General features: G+C 37.7%; 1 protein-coding gene across 1 annotated transcript; it reads left to right on the top strand.

The window, feature by feature from the left end:
• The first annotated feature begins 979 nt into the window (after nt 1-979).
• EIF2S3 (eukaryotic translation initiation factor 2 subunit gamma) lies at nt 980-17,103 on the top strand. The gene is made up of 12 exons (XM_068963043.1): nt 980-1,058; nt 1,592-1,655; nt 2,604-2,731; nt 2,821-2,942; nt 5,263-5,357; nt 6,544-6,702; nt 7,961-8,095; nt 9,366-9,460; nt 9,873-10,017; nt 11,458-11,627; nt 11,978-12,150; nt 15,658-17,103. The coding sequence occupies exons 1-12, from the start codon at nt 990-992 to the stop codon at nt 15,719-15,721; spliced, it is 1,419 nt and encodes a 472-aa protein (XP_068819144.1). The 5' UTR covers nt 980-989; the 3' UTR covers nt 15,722-17,103.
• The last annotated feature ends 2,067 nt before the right edge of the window (nt 17,104-19,170 follow it).

Below are 19,170 nucleotides of genomic sequence, written 5' to 3'. Positions count from 1 at the left end.
AAACAAATCCCCAAAGAATAATTTTACTTTTGATTTTAGAGTGATTTTTAATTATATTTTCTTACATTTAAGGTTTCCAAAAAATATGTGTGTACAGACTGTTAAGTTCTTGGGATTTAAAAAAAAAAAATGACTCCCAATTTCCGCTGAATACGGTCTGTATTCGCAAACATGACATTTGAAGACCTTCAGTTTTCATTAGCTGCAGGAAAAGAACAATGAATATTTAGAAAGGAGAAAGAGTAAAGAAAATAGAGATTCAGATCGGCTAAAAAACCAAACCAAAACACCTTTGGGCGCTCTCACGACACCTAGCTTCTATACTGTGCTAACTCCATTAGCGCCACCATGGACCACCTCCCAGGCTCTAGAAACCTCTCTGTGAGAACAAGTTAGAGACTTTGCTTTTGCCATCCCTGGGTCGCAAAACATCCGCTTGAGGGCGCCCTCCTCACCGCCCGCCAGCTCGGTACGCGGCCACCTCGCGGCCAAGAACCCCATCACAGGCGAGACAGACCCGGGGCTGATCTCGTCTTACTAAATTATGGAAATCGGTAAAGAAGAACATTCCAACAGTCTATCCTCACACCCCAGATAAGAATCCCAGGTTCCGAGAAACTCTTCCGGCCATCCCTAGGGGAACCGGAAGTAGGTTTACCCTAGGCAGAGCGCGCCTCGGTGGCATCGCCCGCCTCGTCAGGGGCCTTTATTGGGGCTGCCTGCACCGTTGCCTGCACAAATATCCAACAGGTCTGCTGCGAGTAGATCCCGAAACTTGGCCTTGTGTTTTTTAGTCAGCCTGCCGGCAGGCACTATACAAATCAATTAAGAGACAAGTCCAAGCAGTGAGGCCTCCGCTGCTGCGGCCATCCTCCTCTCCCAGGCCTGGGCCCTAGCCAGCCCTCCCGCCTCCGCTGCCCCGCCCTGCACCAGGGGGCCTGCGCGCGGTCAGGCTGGGACGCGGCCGACTTCCTTCCTCTCCGGGCAAGATGGCGGGGGGCGAGGCTGGTGTGACTTTAGGGCAGCCGCACCTTTCTCGGCAAGATCTCGCCACTTTGGTAAGGCATGGCTCTGGAAGTACGCGCTATGCGTTCAGGAGTAGGGCTGACCGGGCCTCCCGCGAGGCTGTGGAACGAAGCGGTGCCGGGCGGTCAGGAGCATGAGTTAGGAGGGAGACCTGGAGCCCGGCGCCCAAAGCCGCGCTCGCGCTGCCCCACGCGCTTCTGTCAGTTAGGAAGCTGGGCATGGGGCTGTGCGGTCGTGGGGCCCCGAGCCTCCCGAATGATTTGGCTAAAAACTTAGTGTTAAGTGTCATTAAGGCTCTTCACTTTGGATGTTTTGAGAAAGGAGTATCTACACATTCCTTAGTGCTAATGCTCTCAAGGTTGGGGGACCCAGAGCCTCTACATCTCCCATAATCAGTGTGTAAGGATGAAGGACTTTTAGTGCTTTCCAGAATGCAAGATTGTACAGGAAAAGCTCTTTAAAAGTAGAAGAGGGCTATTGAAATGGTAGCGAGCTGTAGGTAACACTGTCAAAATTCTGATTCATCTTATGTACAATGATTAAACATAGAAATATTTGATTGCAGGATGTTTCCAAGTTGACGCCACTTTCACATGAAGTTATCAGCAGACAAGCCACAATTAATATAGGTGAGATAAGAATAACTTGGAGATTTAATTGATTTCCAGCAAATAATTTTAATCTTTCCCTTTGTGTAAGTACATAAATTACATGAAGATACAGATATTCGTGAAGTCGCTGTTGAGCTCTTGGGAGCAGTGCATCTGCTAGATTTTTGGTGGGAGGCCCCTGTTGCCTATGTCTAGCTTATAGACTAGTTGAGAAAAAAAAGGTAAGGACTTAAAACTTTTAATAGCATAAGGTGATATGTAGTCATCTAGTAAAGAAGAGGGGAAATGTGATTGTACTTGCCACACAGGGTTGTTGCAAGAGCAGAGTTTGTGAAAGTTTGTTTGATATGTGCATAAGCTATAATTAAGGTGGATTTTTTTTCCCCTTAATTGGCACCTGGAACTTTGGAGGAGAAGTTATGTTGACTGAGTGTAAATTTGGGGTATTTGAGAGTCTGTACAAAAACAGTAAAACCTCTTTAAAAGTAAGGCTCTACCTTGAGATTCTTAAAAAAAAAAAAGTTGTAAGATACGTGCTAGCCTTAATAGCATTACTGTAATCATACCTGAGTTTTTTTCTTGTTTTCATGGATTCTTTTTTTGTGTGTCAGGGCTCTTCATACTTACTTTGGTCTGAAAATGCTGAAAAGTGTCTTGATGTACAAAGTTTCATGCACTTTTTTACAAGTGTCTATTTTCAATGAAAGCACTGTTTTCTGTGATTAAAGATGGATCGCTTTTATTATGCTCAGTATGGTTTAAAACAAGGTTGTCACATGGAAAGTTCTCTTCAGTCCTGTATCATAATAAGTTTTTGTAATCAGGGATACGTAGGAGGAAATATCAGTCACTGTTGGTTTTACAATGATATTGACAGTGAGTTATGGCTTTGGGTTTTCTGCTCTAAAATTGAAAAAATACGTGGTGTAACTGAATGCACTTGAATTAATTTTTTGTACTTTGTAGGTACAATTGGTCACGTAGCTCATGGGAAATCTACAGTTGTAAAAGCTATTTCTGGAGTCCACACTGTCCGTTTCAAAAATGAACTGGAAAGAAATATTACAATCAAACTTGGCTATGCTAATGCTAAGGTGAGCTGTGTACAGTGAAATGAAAAACTCACTTTAATTGTTGAATGTGCAGATAACAAATCCAAGGCTTTTCTCATTGAAACTTTTAGATTTATAAACTTGATGACCCAAGTTGTCCTCGGCCAGAATGTTATAGATCCTGTGGAAGTAGCACACCCGATGAGTTTCCTACAGACATTCCAGGGACCAAAGGGAACTTCAAATTAGTCAGGTGACCTTTTTTGACTTAACATGTCATATTTTGTTGTCATGTGGTTTGTACTTTTTGAGATATTTAATTGAGATGTTAAACAGTGAACCTAATTGTTGAATGGCTTTATTTTTCCACTATTTTGTTTTTTCTGGTCCATAATGACAGTAATTTGAAAAGTGAAGTATTTAGAACTACCTTAAGACACATACGTGTAAGTGCTCCAAAGGAAAAGTATCACATAAGCAAAATGAGACGGAGGGAAACACAGCTCATTGGATTTAAGGGATTCTTTTTACCAGGCTTCCTAAATTTCTCTTAAACAGTGTTGGTTTTGTGTCTTAGATAAAGGAACAAAGCCATTCTTAATCCCCTCTCTTAAATACAAGGACTTGTAACCCATTTATTTTCTGAATATGATTATATATTCTTTATCAGAGGATACTGATATCCACCTGGTGATGTTTATGGTGATTGGGGACGTCTACAAGGAAGTTGTAGAGCGAGGCAGAGCTGGGACTAGGGAGAGGTGAATGAAGCTCAGAGTTTGAGGCGAGGGAGAATGCTTTTAAAAAAAAATCAGGCCTGGTAATCAAGATGAAGATAAGGGCTTCCCAGGTGGCTCAGCGGTAAAGAATCCACCTGCAATGCGGGAGATGCAGGTTCTGTCCCTGGGTGGGAAGAATCTTGGAGAAGAAAATGGCAACCCTGTCCAGTAATCTTGCTTGGGAAATCTCATGAACAGAGCAGCCTAGCGGTCCATGACGTCACAAGAGAGAACATGAGTTAGCAACTAAACAACAACAATCAAAGTAAACAGTGTTATTTATTTACTTTTAAATTCAAAATTTTGAGGGGCGTGCCACATGCCTTGTGATCAGGGATCGAGCCTGGGCCCCCGGCAATGAAAGCTTGGAGTCCTAACCACTGGACGGGCAGGGAATTCCTAAAGTAAAATAAAGAGAGGCTCAAATTACTGTTTTTTTTTTTCATTATCACTGGATTTTTTGTTTGTTTTGCTTTTGGCATGGCATCATTGCTGATCCTGTTTTCAATAAGTTTTTCATATTTTGTTCATCTTGGATTTTCTTGTATAAATTTTTATTTTTTTAAGTACTTAAATATTTGTTTTGATTACTGGCTTTTAGGGTATACCTTAAATTTTGCATGTGTGTCAAGTGCCTCACTTGACTCAACCTACTTGTGGCCCTTATCAGCAAACTTGTCCTGGAGAGGGCCCAATAATAAGTATTTTCAGCTTTGCAGGTCACAGATTCTCTTTTGAATTACTTATTTCTGCTCTTGTGTTAGGAAAGCAGTCGTGATGTGCATGAGTGGTTATGACAGTGGGGCAGTTTGGTGTCCCTGTTTTAGATTATGAGTGTGAGTATACAACTATTAAAAATAATGGTTCCGAATGAGTAGCATAGTTTTGTTAAGATAGTGCTGCCATCCCTACTTCTGATTGGCATTTCCAGCTTGTCAAGATGCTGGAGAAGTTTTTGGCAAATTTTTTCAGATAGCACTGCCCGTTCTGTTAACAGTTACAGCTTTCAAATCAATGACATTCCCAGTATTTACTTTATACCATATTTTCTTTGATTGGATTTGGGAGTTTGTGTTTCTTCAGTTATTTCTATACATAACTAATTTCATTTGTTTTGTAATGATCTGCAGTGATTTTACTCTTAGCCAATAGGTAATTTTTGTTCTTTTCATATTTTATTTTTTTTCCCTCCAGTTTTATTGAGATATAATTGGCATACAGCACTGTAATAAACTCTAAGGTATACAGCATAATAATTTGACATACATACATTTTGAAATGATTTTCACAGTAAGTTTAGTGACCATCCATTATCTCATATAGATATAAACTTAAATAAATAGAAAAAAATATCTTTCCTTGTGATGAAGACTCAGGATTTATTGTTAACAACTTTCATGTATGACATATAGTGCTGGTAACTATATTTATTGTATTGTATGTTATACCCCTGGTACTTCTTTATTTTAAAAAAGTTTGTGACTGCTTTCATCTGATTCCTTCTTCCCCCAACCCCACTGTTGGTAACCATAGATCTGTTAATTACAAATCTGATCTGTTTCTATGAAATTTTTGTTTGTTTCTGAAATATAATTAGCCAGTAGGTGATCTTATTTCTAAAGTCTAGAAACACCAAGTCCTGTAACCGCTTGACTTTACAGAAATAATTATTTGCATATTCTTATGCAGTATTGACATTCTGTACTTCAAGGGGTTTAATTGTAGGGAATCTGTAACTCGAATGTTGATGTATTGATTGATCTTAGGACTGATGGTTATTTTTTAATTTGTTAGGCATGTTTCCTTTGTTGACTGTCCTGGCCATGATATTCTGATGGCTACTATGCTGAACGGTGCCGCAGTGATGGATGCCGCTCTTCTGTTGATAGGTAAATACATCGGAATTGGTTCCAACAAATCACTGTGGAGCAAATCCAAGGTGGAATACTTAAAGGAAAACTAAGGCCTTAAGGATTACAACCAGTATCTAAAGGTGACAGGAATGGGAACGAACATGTCAACCAGTATGACATCCTTGTCTTCCAGCTATCAAAAGTCTGGGTCCATGAAATGATTTATTATTTTAGTTTTATATTTTTTTGTGTGTGAGCATCTTTGAACTGTTTACACAACATTAGTGTATAATGGTTTTATTAGATCCAAATTTCATTTATAGTAAGTGCTGAAGTCTAGTAGATGAACTGTGATTTTCAAGTCTGGGGTTGTGCCACCTTATGTGAGCTGGCAAGAGTTTTTGTTGCTATGGGATATAATTTTTTAAAGTAGGCTGAGTGGATAGAGTATAAGACACCTAAACATCACCACTTAAGGAGGATGGTCATTGGAGTATCCAGCAAAACATACCTACTTCTTGATAACACCAATAGTTATTTTTAGTGTTCTTTCCTCTATTTGTTAGGGAGTAGCCTCTGATAGTAGTTGAAATTCATGGACTGTGTTAAGTGTCTTCCCTTAATTACTCCCCGCCTCTCAGGAGCTTGACCAGGTCAGAGCATCTCTAAAACTGGATAGAGCCAGGGGGCTATACCTTATGCTTGAGCAAAAGCCAAGGGCATGCCCTGGAATGCCAAACTTGTGGATTCTTAGGTTACTGGCTTAAGACGAGCAAAGAGAATCTAATAATCAGGAGATTCCGGTGAATACAGGCACAGAGGGTGGAGCAGGGGCAAAAGTTGAATGCTTGGCAACAATCCAGGACTTTTGCTTTGGATAGAGTTAGGGCATTCAAGCATTTCCTTTATTAGATGTCAGCTAGGTGTTTTGTTTTGGTTTTTTTAATAGTATAATAGAGCATAAAAGTTAGCATTATAGCTGTTTAAAGTGTACAATTTGGTGATAGGAAGTACATTTGCAGTGTTTTACAAGCATCAGTGCTATTGAGTTCCAGAACATTTTTGTCTCCCTAGAAGGAAACCCTGTGCCCATTAAGAAGTCACTCTAATCCCCCTTTCCTTCACTCCCTGGCAACCACTAACCTGCCTCTTATGGATTTTCCTATTCTGATAGATAGTTCTAGCTAATTCTCATGCATCTTTTTTACTCTTTATCTTCTAGCTGGTAACGAGTCTTGTCCTCAGCCTCAGACATCTGAACACTTGGCTGCTATAGAAATCATGAAACTAAAGCATATTTTGATTCTACAAAATAAAATTGATTTGGTAAAAGAAAGCCAGGCTAAAGAACAGTATGAACAGATACTTGCATTTGTTCAAGGTAAGAAGCCATAATACCTAATAAAAGTCTTCCTCAGTGACAGTAAAATAACAAAAGCTTTTTTTAAAAACAAAAAACTTTGGTCTTGGGAATTCCCTGGCAGTCCACTGGTTAGGACTCTGCTTTCACTCCGAGGGCACCAATTCAATCCCTCAATTGGGAAACAGATCTCACAAGCTTTGTGGCATGGGCAAAAAAATAAATATTTTTTAAAATCCATTAAAAAACTTCAGTCTTACACTATCCTTACTGAGTAGCTACTTTTAGAATTGGGACTGATAGTGATTTATCTTTAGTGTTCCTTTCCTTTAATGGCGTGGTGTTTGTCATTTCAGGGAAGACATCTTATTGTTGACATTAGATTCTCTCTTATCCTTGTTTTTCTTGTGAGAAAGGTTGACTTCCTCTGCATCCAGTTCTCTCATAACAAAAAAGAATGTCTCATTTTGATTAAAGCCTCATTGTGTTTGGTACATTGCTTTCATGAACCTGTTAGACATTTAATTAATAAGGAGCAGATATTATGTATGCCATTAGTCTTTGATTAGCAAGAGACTATAAATTTGTTTTGACATTTATTGGGAGGTCAGTTGCATGTTATTAGAAAAGAGATCCAACCAGTCCATCCTAAAGGAGATCAGTCCTGGGTGTTCATTGGTAGGACTGATGTTGAAGCTGAAACTCCAATACTTTGGCCACCTGATGAGAAGAGCTGACTCATTTGAAAAGACCCTGATGCTGGGAAAGATTGAGGGCAGGAGGCAAAGGGGACGACAGGATGAGATGGTTGGATGGTATCACCGACTCAGTGGACATGTGTTCTGGTGGACTCTGGGAGTTGGTGATGGACAGGGAGGCTTGGTGTGCTGCAGTTCATGGGGTTGCAAAGAGTCGGACACTACTGAGCAACTGAACTGAACTATAGAAACCTTTCAGCTAGTAAAATGGTCTTTCCCAGGAGTGTTAAGTATTTTAATTAATCCTTTAAGCAGTTTTATTATTTTGGTATATTAAATATATCTATTAGTAAAATTTGAGTTTTTTCCCCTTGAATGCAGTAGTGTTCATTTTCAGGAGTAAAAACAAACAGAATACTGACACTTTTCTGAAAAGAATTACCATTTTCTGCCTGTTGCTGGGGGTATATGTGGGTATATTTAGGCATCATTTTAATAATCTTAACTATTTCCTGTAATATATGAAGAACAAGTTCTATAAAACTGAAGAATTTTGATCTTTTGAAAATTTTGTCTTATAGGTACAGTAGCAGAAGGCGCTCCTATTATCCCAATTTCTGCTCAGCTAAAATACAATATTGAAGTTGTCTGTGAGTACATAGTAAAGAAAATTCCAGTACCCCCAAGAGACTTTACTTCAGAACCCAGACTTATTGGTAAGTAATAGGATTTTTATCTGATCTTTCCCACATTGCTGATTCGTCTTTAAGGGAATCACCAATGATTTCTGCAGAGGTGATAATAAATTACAGTCTCCATAAAAAACTTTTTTTGAAGTCAGTTAATTCTGAGATTGTATTAGCAGAGTTAGATTGTATTACTGGATGAGAGTCCTGAATACAGACACAACTTAGCCTTTTTGTGTTTGGTATGTGTTATGTTAAATGATCAAGATGAAGCAATAAAGTATGCCTTATGGAATTATGTTTTAGTTAGAAACAGGATATTAGGACTTCCAGACAAATTATTTCATTGTACCATTAATGAAGATATTCATCTCTCTCATTTGTTTAAGTTTGTGGTATCAATATTGGTATAATTTGATAATTTAAACTCATGGTTTCTACATAGATTGTGGAACCTTTTCACCACAGACATTTGAACCCTCTGAAGCTTCACCTAGGTGCCCCCCAGCCCTTTCTGTGTGTTGTGGGCAGGGTTCTCTTGGATTATTGTAATGAGTACCCCTTGTTAATGGTTCCTGCTCTCGGGACTAAAGCGCAGGTCACATAGTCCTAGGGTTGTTTTGAAGTTTTGAAACTAAATCTTGGTTGCAGAAGTCATATAAAGGAATATGACCAGAAAGGTCCACAATGCCTGCCTCACCCCTTAGCCCTGAAGTTACAGTTAACAGTTGGTGTGTACTGTTTGTGCACCTTAATAAACATGATACGTTTCTTGTTTCAGTTTTTGTGTGTGAAAGTGGGATCATACTATGCATAACTAGTCTTTTCTTTTTTCCTGAACAACAGATGAAGGTTATTCTACATCATTTACACCAATACGTATACTCTAACATTCTTTTTTTTTTTTTTAACTTTTAATTTTATATTGGGGTATAGCCAATTAACAATGTCGTAATAGTTTCAGGTGGACAGCAGAGGAACTCAGCCATACATACACATCTATCCATTCTCCCTCAAACTATTCTCCCCTCTAACAGTCTTTTTTTAACAGCTGCATGATACTCCATACTATGGGTGTACCATAGTGTGCCTCCTGTCAATGTACTTTCAAGTTATTTCTACTTTTTCCAGCATAATTAAAATTGCAGTATACTTAGCTGGAATATTAGACTTTGTGACAAAGTCTCCTTGTATAAATTTTATGTGTCTACTATTTAAGAAAAGTTAACTTAGAAAAAAATAAATTTTTCTGAAGTTAAAGTGAATAGAATAGGCTTTAATTTGTTTTGTTTTGTTTTAGTTATTAGATCCTTTGATGTCAACAAACCTGGCTGTGAAGTTGATGACCTTAAGGGGGGTGTAGCTGGTGGTAGTATTCTAAAAGGAGTATTAAAGGTAAACTAGATTTTGATTGTTGTGTTTTTGCTTTATTTTTTCTCTTGTCCTAAGTAGGAGAATAGTATAGACACTCCAAATTGAAAAATAATTTTTTTCTTCATGATGTCTAGTACTTGATGTAGATTTCTTCGTTTACTAGTATATCTTTTGATTGTGTTTGACCTCAAACTTTATAGGCTTCTATGAATATGAAGCACATTTAAATTGGCGATAGGCTTATATGATAGGTTGTTCAAAACATTTGGATGGTTCTGAATTTGAAGATCTCTTCCACATCTTTTTTTTTAAAATAGAGATCTTTGAAATAAGCATGACTTTTCAGTTTTGCGGTCTTCCTGTTAGAACTTTTCGTATGTAATGAAAATGGTGTTGTCCTACAAATTCTAATTATTAATTTATATTTTTACAGGTGGGCCAGGAGATAGAAGTCAGACCTGGTATTGTTTCCAAAGACAGTGAAGGAAAACTCATGTGTAAACCTATCTTTTCCAAAATTGTATCGCTTTTCGCAGAGCATAATGATCTTCAGTATGCTGCCCCAGGAGGTCTTATTGGTAAGGCTTTTCCTCTCATCCCTACGGGGTTTTTTGTTTGCCACTTTATTTTATTTTTTTTGAAGGATAATTACTTTACAGAATTTTGCTGTTTTCTGTCAAACATCAACAAGAATCAGCATTTGATGTTTAATGATCGAGCAGGGTAGGGTAAGCTGTTGATTTTAGGTCATATGATGATTTCATATGTTTGTGAAGATTATTTTTAAACATAAGAATTTTGGTTTAATTTTTAAAGTAGCTCATTTTTAGCAGTACCAAAGTAAATTTTATGGCCTAAAATGTAAAAATACCTAACCATAGGATTTTTTTAAACATGGTTATGGAATAATGTGGTTTTTTTGTTGTTTTTGTATGATTTTCAAATGGAGATTTACCCACAAATGTCAATTAAATCATGGTAGATCGTAGTTAAACACTGAGGTGGGAATTAAAGATTATAACTTCCATTATCTTGCTGTTACTAAAATAATATATGGGTTTCCTGGTCTCGTACAGTAGCGTATTACCTGATACCCAGAAAAAGGCAAGATACAGTGAGAATTCGTCAGAGGTGTTAATAACTTTTGGATTAAAGAAAATGTTTGATGTGAAGGAGTTCGTCTTTTTGTTCTCTGATGTTTGGCTATTTAATTCATTTTTCTATTGTATTTTGTAATTAGGAGTTTGCTGTGTATAATTTTATCCTTTTTGTTTGTTTTGTAAATAAGGAAACTTGGGACTTTTAAAATTTAACTTATGGAACTTTTCAAACATAAAAGTACAGAGAATAGTGTAACATGTGGTCATGCAGCCACCACACAACTTCAAAGATTATCAATACTTTACAGTTGCTTCTTAGGGGGAACATGCTACATGGCTTGCAGGATCTTAGTTCTCCAACCAGGAATCAAACCTAGGTCTACAGCAGTGAGAGTGCCAGTTCCTAACCACTTAACCGCCAGGGGATTCCCAATACTTTACCATTCTTGCCTCATCTTTATATCTTCTCTCCTCCATGAAAGACGTGCAGCTAAAATATTTTGAAATCAATCCCAGGAATCACGTAAAATCTTTTAAGCTATCTTTTTGATCATTCTTTCAGGGGAAAAATGGAGGATAAATATCCTGCAAACTACTCATGAATTTTGTATTGTTTCAGACTTCATTAAGGATATTCAGATTCATTTTTTATTTAGGCTGTTATGTCTGTTTGTCCTTTGCTTACAATTTAAATCAAGAGACTCGTCCTCAAATACCCAACTAACCTGTGAGTTTACAATTCTCTTTCTTTAGATAACTATTGTCACATCTATGTAGCCAATAAATTAGTATGAAAATATAAGTTGTGTATTAAAATGTGTAGGTGGGTATGTGCTGTACTAGTTTGAATAAGTTTTTTGGGTAAACAGCTTTATAGGAAATAAAATGTTGGACCATATATATCTTATTTTGGATCAGGAGTTGGAACAAAAATTGACCCCACTTTGTGCCGGGCTGACAGAATGGTGGGGCAAGTACTTGGTGCAGTTGGAGCTTTACCTGAGATCTTCACAGAATTGGAAATTTCCTATTTCCTGCTTAGAAGGCTTCTAGGTGTTCGCACTGAAGGAGACAAGAAAGCAGCGAAAGTAAGTGCTTCAAGTGCCAGTGACATTAAGACCAGTTTTGAGGTTCATACTTTTTAGTTAACATAGGATTAAGAAAAGAGAGAAGGTAAATAAATTTGACTTCCTGAAAACCGAGAACTTGCATATGGCAGTCTAAAGTAAAACAACAGGAAACAGTGTGTCCTGTATAACAATGACATGATAATTCCTGTTATCTGTATGTTTTTCTTAAAAGTCTTAACTGAAATCAGGTTGGCAGAGATGGAAAATTGCTGATGTCTTTTGTTGGTAAGGTGGTAGAAAAATAAGCAGTTATTTGGAAAGCATCTTCTTGATTTGGGGGTTTATTTTTCACCACTTGATTTCCTTAGGTACAAAAGCTGTCTAAGAATGAAGTGCTTATGGTGAATATAGGATCCCTGTCGACAGGAGGAAGAGTTAGTGCAGTCAAGGCTGATTTGGGTAAAATCGTCTTGACTAATCCTGTGTGCACAGAAGTAGGAGAAAAGATTGCACTTAGCCGAAGAGTTGAGAAACACTGGCGGTAAGTTTATTAGCCTTTGTCAGTGTCTAATAAAAAAGACACAGTTTACTTAACACACTCACAAACACACTTTACCTTGAACGCAACAGTTATTGTACCACGGCTTTAATTCTCAACTGTTTATTCGGATGATTTTGAAATCTGTATTTCTAGGCCTGGTTTGTGATAGACACAACCTCTGCAAAAACCAGTGAATTTAGGTTTAATACCTCCCTTTTTCTGAACCTTTTTTTGAGAAATAGGTTGCCCCTTTAACTCTTAATACTTTGGTGTATATTTCTTAAAAACAATATTATCTTATATAACCACTTCAAGAAGCTTAAGGACTTCCCTGGTGGCTCAGGTGGTAAAGCATCTGTCTACAATGCGGGAGACCCGGATTCAGTCCCTGGGTCGGGAAGATCCTCTGGAGAAGGAAATAGCAATCCACTCCAGTACTACTGCCTGGAAAATCCCATGGACAGAGGAGCTTGGTAGGCTACAGTCTATGGGGTCGCAAAGAATCGAACACGACTAAGCGACTTCACTTTCACTTTCAAGAAGCTTAACATTGTTACAATGCTAAAGTCTACAGTCAGTTTTATCACTTGTTCTGATAATGTCCTCTGTCTCCTTCCTGTCTAGGGTCATGCACTGCATTTAGTTTTCATGGCTCTTTGAACTCTAATTTGGAATTTCCTCAGCCTTTCCTTGTCTTACTTGTCAGTGGCAATTTTGAAGAATACAAGCTAGTTACTTTCTAGATTGTTCCTCAGGTTGGGTTTATTTAATGTTTCCTAAGATTAGGTTCCCGAGAAGGCAATGGCAACCCGCTCTAGTACCCTTGCCTGGAAAATGCCATGGACGGAGGGGCCTGGTGGGCTGCAATCCATGGGGTCACTAGGAGTCTGACACGACCGAGCGATTTCATTTTCACTTTTCACTTTCATGCATTGGAGAAGGAAATAGCAACCCACTCCAGTGTTCTTGCCTGGAGAATCCCAGGGACGGGGGAGCCTGGTGGGCTGCCATCTATGGGGTTGCACAGAGTCAGACATGACTGAAGCGACTTAGCAGCAGCAGCAGCAAGATTAGGTTCAGGTTATGTATTCTTGGTTAGAATATTTTCAGGTAGGTGGTGATGTCTCCTCAGGGAGTCATAACTAGAGACACATGATATCTGATTGCCCTTTGTTGAGGTTAATTTTGATCATACAGGCAAGTCATTAGCCAGTTTCCCCACCCTATAGTTATTCTTTACGCTTGTGAATTACTATTCTTTGGGGGAGAACCTATGCAAATAATCTGTTCCTTATCACACCCTCCCCTCCCCCTGGGTGAGGGATTTAGCTTAGCATCCACTGATGATTTTTGTCTGAATTGAGCTTGATTATAATGATTACAAAATGGTGATTACCCATCCCCCTAAACTCTAACTCTGCCACTCATCATTTGTCATTTGACATTCTTTCTTCCCCATTATTTACTTACCTAGTTATAATATGTATTCGTGGAATCCTATTTTATTCAGCAGGCCCTTACTGATTCATTACTGTCCTTACTTATGTTGATGTCTAGAATTTGTCCAGGAGACAAACTGGCTCCTATGTCCTGTTGATATTTCCCCATTTTTTTTAACCTACTATGTTATTAAGGGATCCATCTCTATGACTGTTACGAAACCCATGCTAAATTAACAGTGATGTATTCTGGAGACAACTACACCCCACTATGGACTTTTGGGGAATAGCCACTGTATTCTCTCAACTTCAACTGAAACCCAGACTCAGGAGGCATCAATCCTTGCCCTCCTATTTCTGGAGGATGCAAAAGCCAACGATATATAAGAGGGCTTTTCAGAGAAAATGACCTCTGTCTTCCCAGAAGGTAAACCCTCTGCTTTGTTTTCTGAAGCAGATCACAACTCCACGGACAGTTTGGAAGCTGTGCAAGCTTCAGTATGTTTCTGTTGGGTTTGTTTTTTAATAGTTCCTTACTTTCTGGCACAAGTTGTTCTGAAGTCACCTTGTGTCTCTTTCCTGCTCCAGTTTAGAATTGGCCATTTCTCGAGGGAGCCTTGATTCCTCTTAGTGGGAAATGGTGTTAGAAATGAAGATTTGGGTGCTAAGTGTGCTCACTTCTCCAAAGGTCCTGTTTCTTCAGGGCCCTTTGAGTGGATAGAACTTAGAAACATACACCTATTGTTGACTCCTCTCTCTTCTCTTTTCCTGGTTAGTTAACTAAATCTACCCTTTCCTTTCTGTTCTGTGTGACCTCTTTGTCACCCATACCATCATCATTGCACACTTAAAAGTTAGTGCAAAAGATTGCTAATATGCCTCTTCTACTGTTATTTCAGCATTCAGTCAACATTAATCTTCCTAAAACATTTTTTCATGCAGTACTCAGTAATTTCTAGTAACTTCCCACTACTTTCTGATTGAGGACCTTTCTGGAAGTCTACTTGAATGCATTTTAAATTCCTCCTGCTTAGTCTCATATAAAGCTTCTACATTAGACTGTTTTGTGTCCTGATTGTCCACATAATTACTTAAATCACCTTTGGTTTGGTTTTGTTTCTTCCTCACTATCTACCTCCCTTATTAAGGCTTCCCTGGCACAGTGCCTCAGGATGATTTAATCATGTACTGTTCAGGAGATCTGAATTATTACTTTCTAATTGAGACAGAGTTAAACTTTTAAGTAAATCATCCTGCTTTGTGATGATTTCTTTATCGTTTTTTTTTCTTCTTTTTCCCAGTGTATTTTTAAAGAAAGGAATGATCTTTTTGTGTGTCTACTAATATTATAAGAGGATTCTGTCCAAATGAAATTTTAGATGTTGCTTAAAAATAAGCAAGTATGTTAAAATTATTAAAAGAAATGAGAACATCTGAATAATCCTTATATTCTTTAGATCTGTTGTTTTTAACCCATGCTTAGGTAAGTTCTGTTCTGGAACCTACAATTTAGATAGCAATCTGTCTTGGCCATTGACTAGAGCAGACATTGAAACAGAGATGGAGCAGAAATCCCTCTGCTGCTATTGAGAGTAATCTGTTTATAGATTATCTACTCCTCTAGGTCATCTCTTAATTTCATTTACCAGCTAAAATCATGATAAGGCCATTGTGACCTGTTGAAGTGCTGGGAACGGTTAAAAACAACAAATTTTTTTCAAAGAGGAAAAAATTTTAAAAAATCAGACTGAAGTGGTTTATATGTCAACATGGTTCCTTGGGTAGACTGGAATGTTCTTCATTAGTGGTTCTGAAGAGGCAGGTGTATTTGCCAAGTTGAGCATGTTTATAGTAGCAACTTTCTGTTTGCTTTTCCTGTCAGTCCTTCTGGCCAGAGCCCATATCTGGGTCTATGAAGATAGTGTGAGCTTTCTTTCTGGAGGAGCAGGTTTAGGAAACATTCAATTTGAGCAGATAGGCAAGTAAAACTAGTTGTGTCATGTGATTATGTGGTAATGATAATGAAGCTGATATAAAATTCATGATTTCTTTTATTTTCATTTTGCAGTTTAATTGGTTGGGGTCAAATAAGAAGAGGAGTGACAATCAAGCCGACAGTAGATGATGACTGAAGAATTAAATAACAGATTTGAATGAAGTTGGAATTTCTCTTAACAATCTAGGGGTATATTTTCAGAACAATAGTGGGAAAGTAATTTCACAGCTCATTACCTTAGTAGTAGCTGTAAGATTATTCTCATTTTTTGGTGATGAAAATTTAACCTCTAGTACCGAAATAGAGCCTACAATAAATGTAGAAATTAGCATCATGTTGGATTAAATCTACATTTTACCAGAAATTAATCATTCCCAAATAATGTCTAATTTATACATCAGTGCAGATTTGAAAGGAAACTACTGAATCTGTTTGAAATAAAGTCCTTTGTTCTTATTTTTCATGATTGATCTTTGAGTAGCTCCAGGTTTGAAGGATTGTTGTAGCAGTAAAAATGTGACAAATTCTCAAAGACCAACTTCCCTTTCCCATATTTTATGTTGCTTTATTTTTCAAAATTTTGAGTGAAAATAGATTCAAATAAAATTATCCTTTCAGGCATGAGGGCTTGTTTCCATGGACATGGCCTTTCTCTCCTTTCCCTGTCTGGACTAGAGCACAGGAAACCAGAGCCCGAAGTTTTCAGCTACTCCACCTGGTGCCCTGCGATTGCCTCTGCATTGCTTTACGCCTGAAACCCTACAGCCTTCCCCCATTGGAAAGTATTGTAAACACTTGATTTTAGTTAAGTAGCAAAGATCTTTCCAGGCTTTATTTTACGTTTTATCTTAATAGCCTAGTTGATAAGATTATGATGTATATCCTAATATTAGTAATCTTTAGTAGTTTGAGGAGGTAGCAAAGGGTGAGCCCTTTGGGTTTTAACTTACTCTCCCTTTTCCTATACTTTTCCTGTGTTGTACAGTTTAATTTTTGCTTATTTTATCTTTCATAAAATTCTGTTGAAGCAGTGGTTCTTAACGGGCTGATACTAGAATTGTTGGAGAAGCTTTTTGTTTTTTTGAAAAGTACTCCACGGAGATTCTGGTATTAATTGGCTTTGGATGGAGCCCAGGCATTTTTTTAAAGCTCCCCTGTGTTGAAAAACAAATTTAGAGAGTTGAGAAGTCAAATAACACAGACTCTTACTACGTTTGGGTAGTCTGATAATACTCTTTAGTTTACTTTTCTTAAATTTGCATTTAATATAGGACTTGATGCCGCAGTTGTAGACTTGTGTCTTTTGGGCGTTGGACCTGCTGACATGTAGAAGTTTAAAAGCTCTGACTCTTGGTTGTTAACTTAAGTTTAGAGGAAGCATATTAATGTTAAGTAGTTGCTTGACTTTGAAAAGTTGCATTGTAGCATGAGAAACAGTTTAATGAAGCAAAATTTTGATCTAAACATTGATTTTATGTCTAACATAAGCACCTTCTACCTGAAATTCTGGAGTAATATAAGACCCAAGTTGACTAATTTATTGTAATTAATCTTATGTCAGAACTATTTCAGACATGCACATGATTTTCAATAAATTTGCAAAGCACTGTACTTACTGTAAATGGGAATACACAAATATGAAAACAGGCTGTATTTTCATAGAACTGAAGTCCATACAGTGATTCTCAGCAAAAGTTGTACCTGGTTGAGAATCTGCCTATAGTGCGGTGTGACTGATGAAAGTACCCTGTATATGCGAATCCTCTTGTCTTTCCTGTTAAGATATTTTCACAATCTGACCAGTTCTCACCATCTTCACTGCTATTGTCCTATTCCCAGCCACCAGTGGCTCTCACCTAGAATAGCCCTGTAACAACTCCTGCCTTCCACACTTGTCCCACTGCAATCTGTGGGGTAACACAGCCAGAGTTACCCTTTTTGTAAGAGAACGCTATGTATTGGGTTGGCCAAAATACTCGTTTGGGTTTTTCCATAACATTGTACAGAAAACCCAAACGAAGTTTTTGGCCAACCCAGTAAAACTAATAAACTGTAAAGTTCATCTCATGAAAATAGGGGACACAAGGACACTAGCTTTGACGTCATCCAGACAATTTCCAGGCTGACCTAGAAAGCTCACTCTGCTATTTCACTCTTTGTTTGTAACCTCCAAAGATAATGTGTGTGTTTGTGTGTTTCTGATTTGGAGTGCAAATAGCTGTACTCATAAAACTCTGAAATAGTGTTTCTAGGAAAATTTAACATGGCTGAGGAAAATGGATGCTTTTCTGGAAATATATAAAAGTTTTTCAAATTACCTGACACAAAGCAGATACCCTTAAAATACTGATAATCAAGAAGCAAGGTTATTAAAAAATTACTTCTGCAGAAGTTTCCACAGACTCATACATTCTGCCAGATTTCAAGGAATAGGTAATTCCTGTTATTTAAATTGTTTCAGAATGTAGGACACAAAAAGGAGACAGAAAAGACATTCTGATTCATTGTTCAAAATTTTTACATCCTCGCTGCCCAAACCTGGAGAGGGGCCATTCTCTGGCCTGAGACAAAGCAAACAAAGTTACAAAATCCGTTCTAAAACATTAGTAAATTAAGTCCAGCATTATATTGAAAGAGTAATGCATTCTTGTATGTGCATGGATCTTTTATTGGTGGAAAGAAAAAAGCATACCTTGAAGATACATTTGATACAATTCAAAATGTTTTAAATGTAGGTAATATAAGAAGGAAACTTAACTTGCTATAAGGTATTTAGAGAACTATCAGAATCCGTGTTAATGATGAAACATTGGAGCACAGTAACATCCTCCCATAATGCTGGGTGGGGTAAGGTTCCATTTGGGTAAAATGTGGGGTTGTGAGCTTGACCAAATAACGGGCAAATTCAGAGGGTTGGGAAGTCATCAGTTGCATTGTACTGAAATTCATACTATTGTTTGATTTTTTTCTATATTCTCAGAGTCTGGAACAAGTCAAAAATATCAGCTGCCACTTAAATTCTTCAGTATTGTTCTCTGGGGCTTAGCAAATGAGATAGAAATACTGAGAATGGAAGCAACAGAATGTTACTTACAAGGTATAAGATTACCTGCCTAGAAAGTAGAAACCAGAAACTGAAAAACTTGCACTGCTACAAGAGTTCAGTTAGGTGAGGTGACAGTTCAAAATAAACATGAAAAAATTGTTAATTTAGTCAATAATTTACTAATTCATTTGCACCACACATGTACACATACACACACAAATCAAAAAATGCAATGGGTATAAATCTGCCAGGTATAAATTTAACAAGACTATGCAAGATACATATGAATAAAACTAACATTTCTTGAAGGACAGGCGATGGGAGTAATGAGAACATAGACAATATTATTAGATGAGAATACTCAATATTGTACAGATAACTGCCTTTTCCCCCCTATAAATTTGGTGCAATATGAATAATAGGTTTTTAAAAAGAACTTGTCCAGTTGATATTAAAGATTTGGAAAAGTAAGATTCAGAAGAATAGTAAATAAACGGGGATTTCCTGGCAGTCTAGTGATTAGAACTCTGGGCTATCTC

The sequence above is a fragment of the Capricornis sumatraensis genome, chromosome X (genome assembly GCF_032405125.1).
Source record: "Capricornis sumatraensis isolate serow.1 chromosome X, serow.2, whole genome shotgun sequence".
Lineage (NCBI taxonomy): Eukaryota > Metazoa > Chordata > Mammalia > Artiodactyla > Bovidae > Capricornis > Capricornis sumatraensis.
Note: the sequence above shows the minus strand (reverse complement) of the source record. Positions and strands in the feature narration are given on the sequence as shown.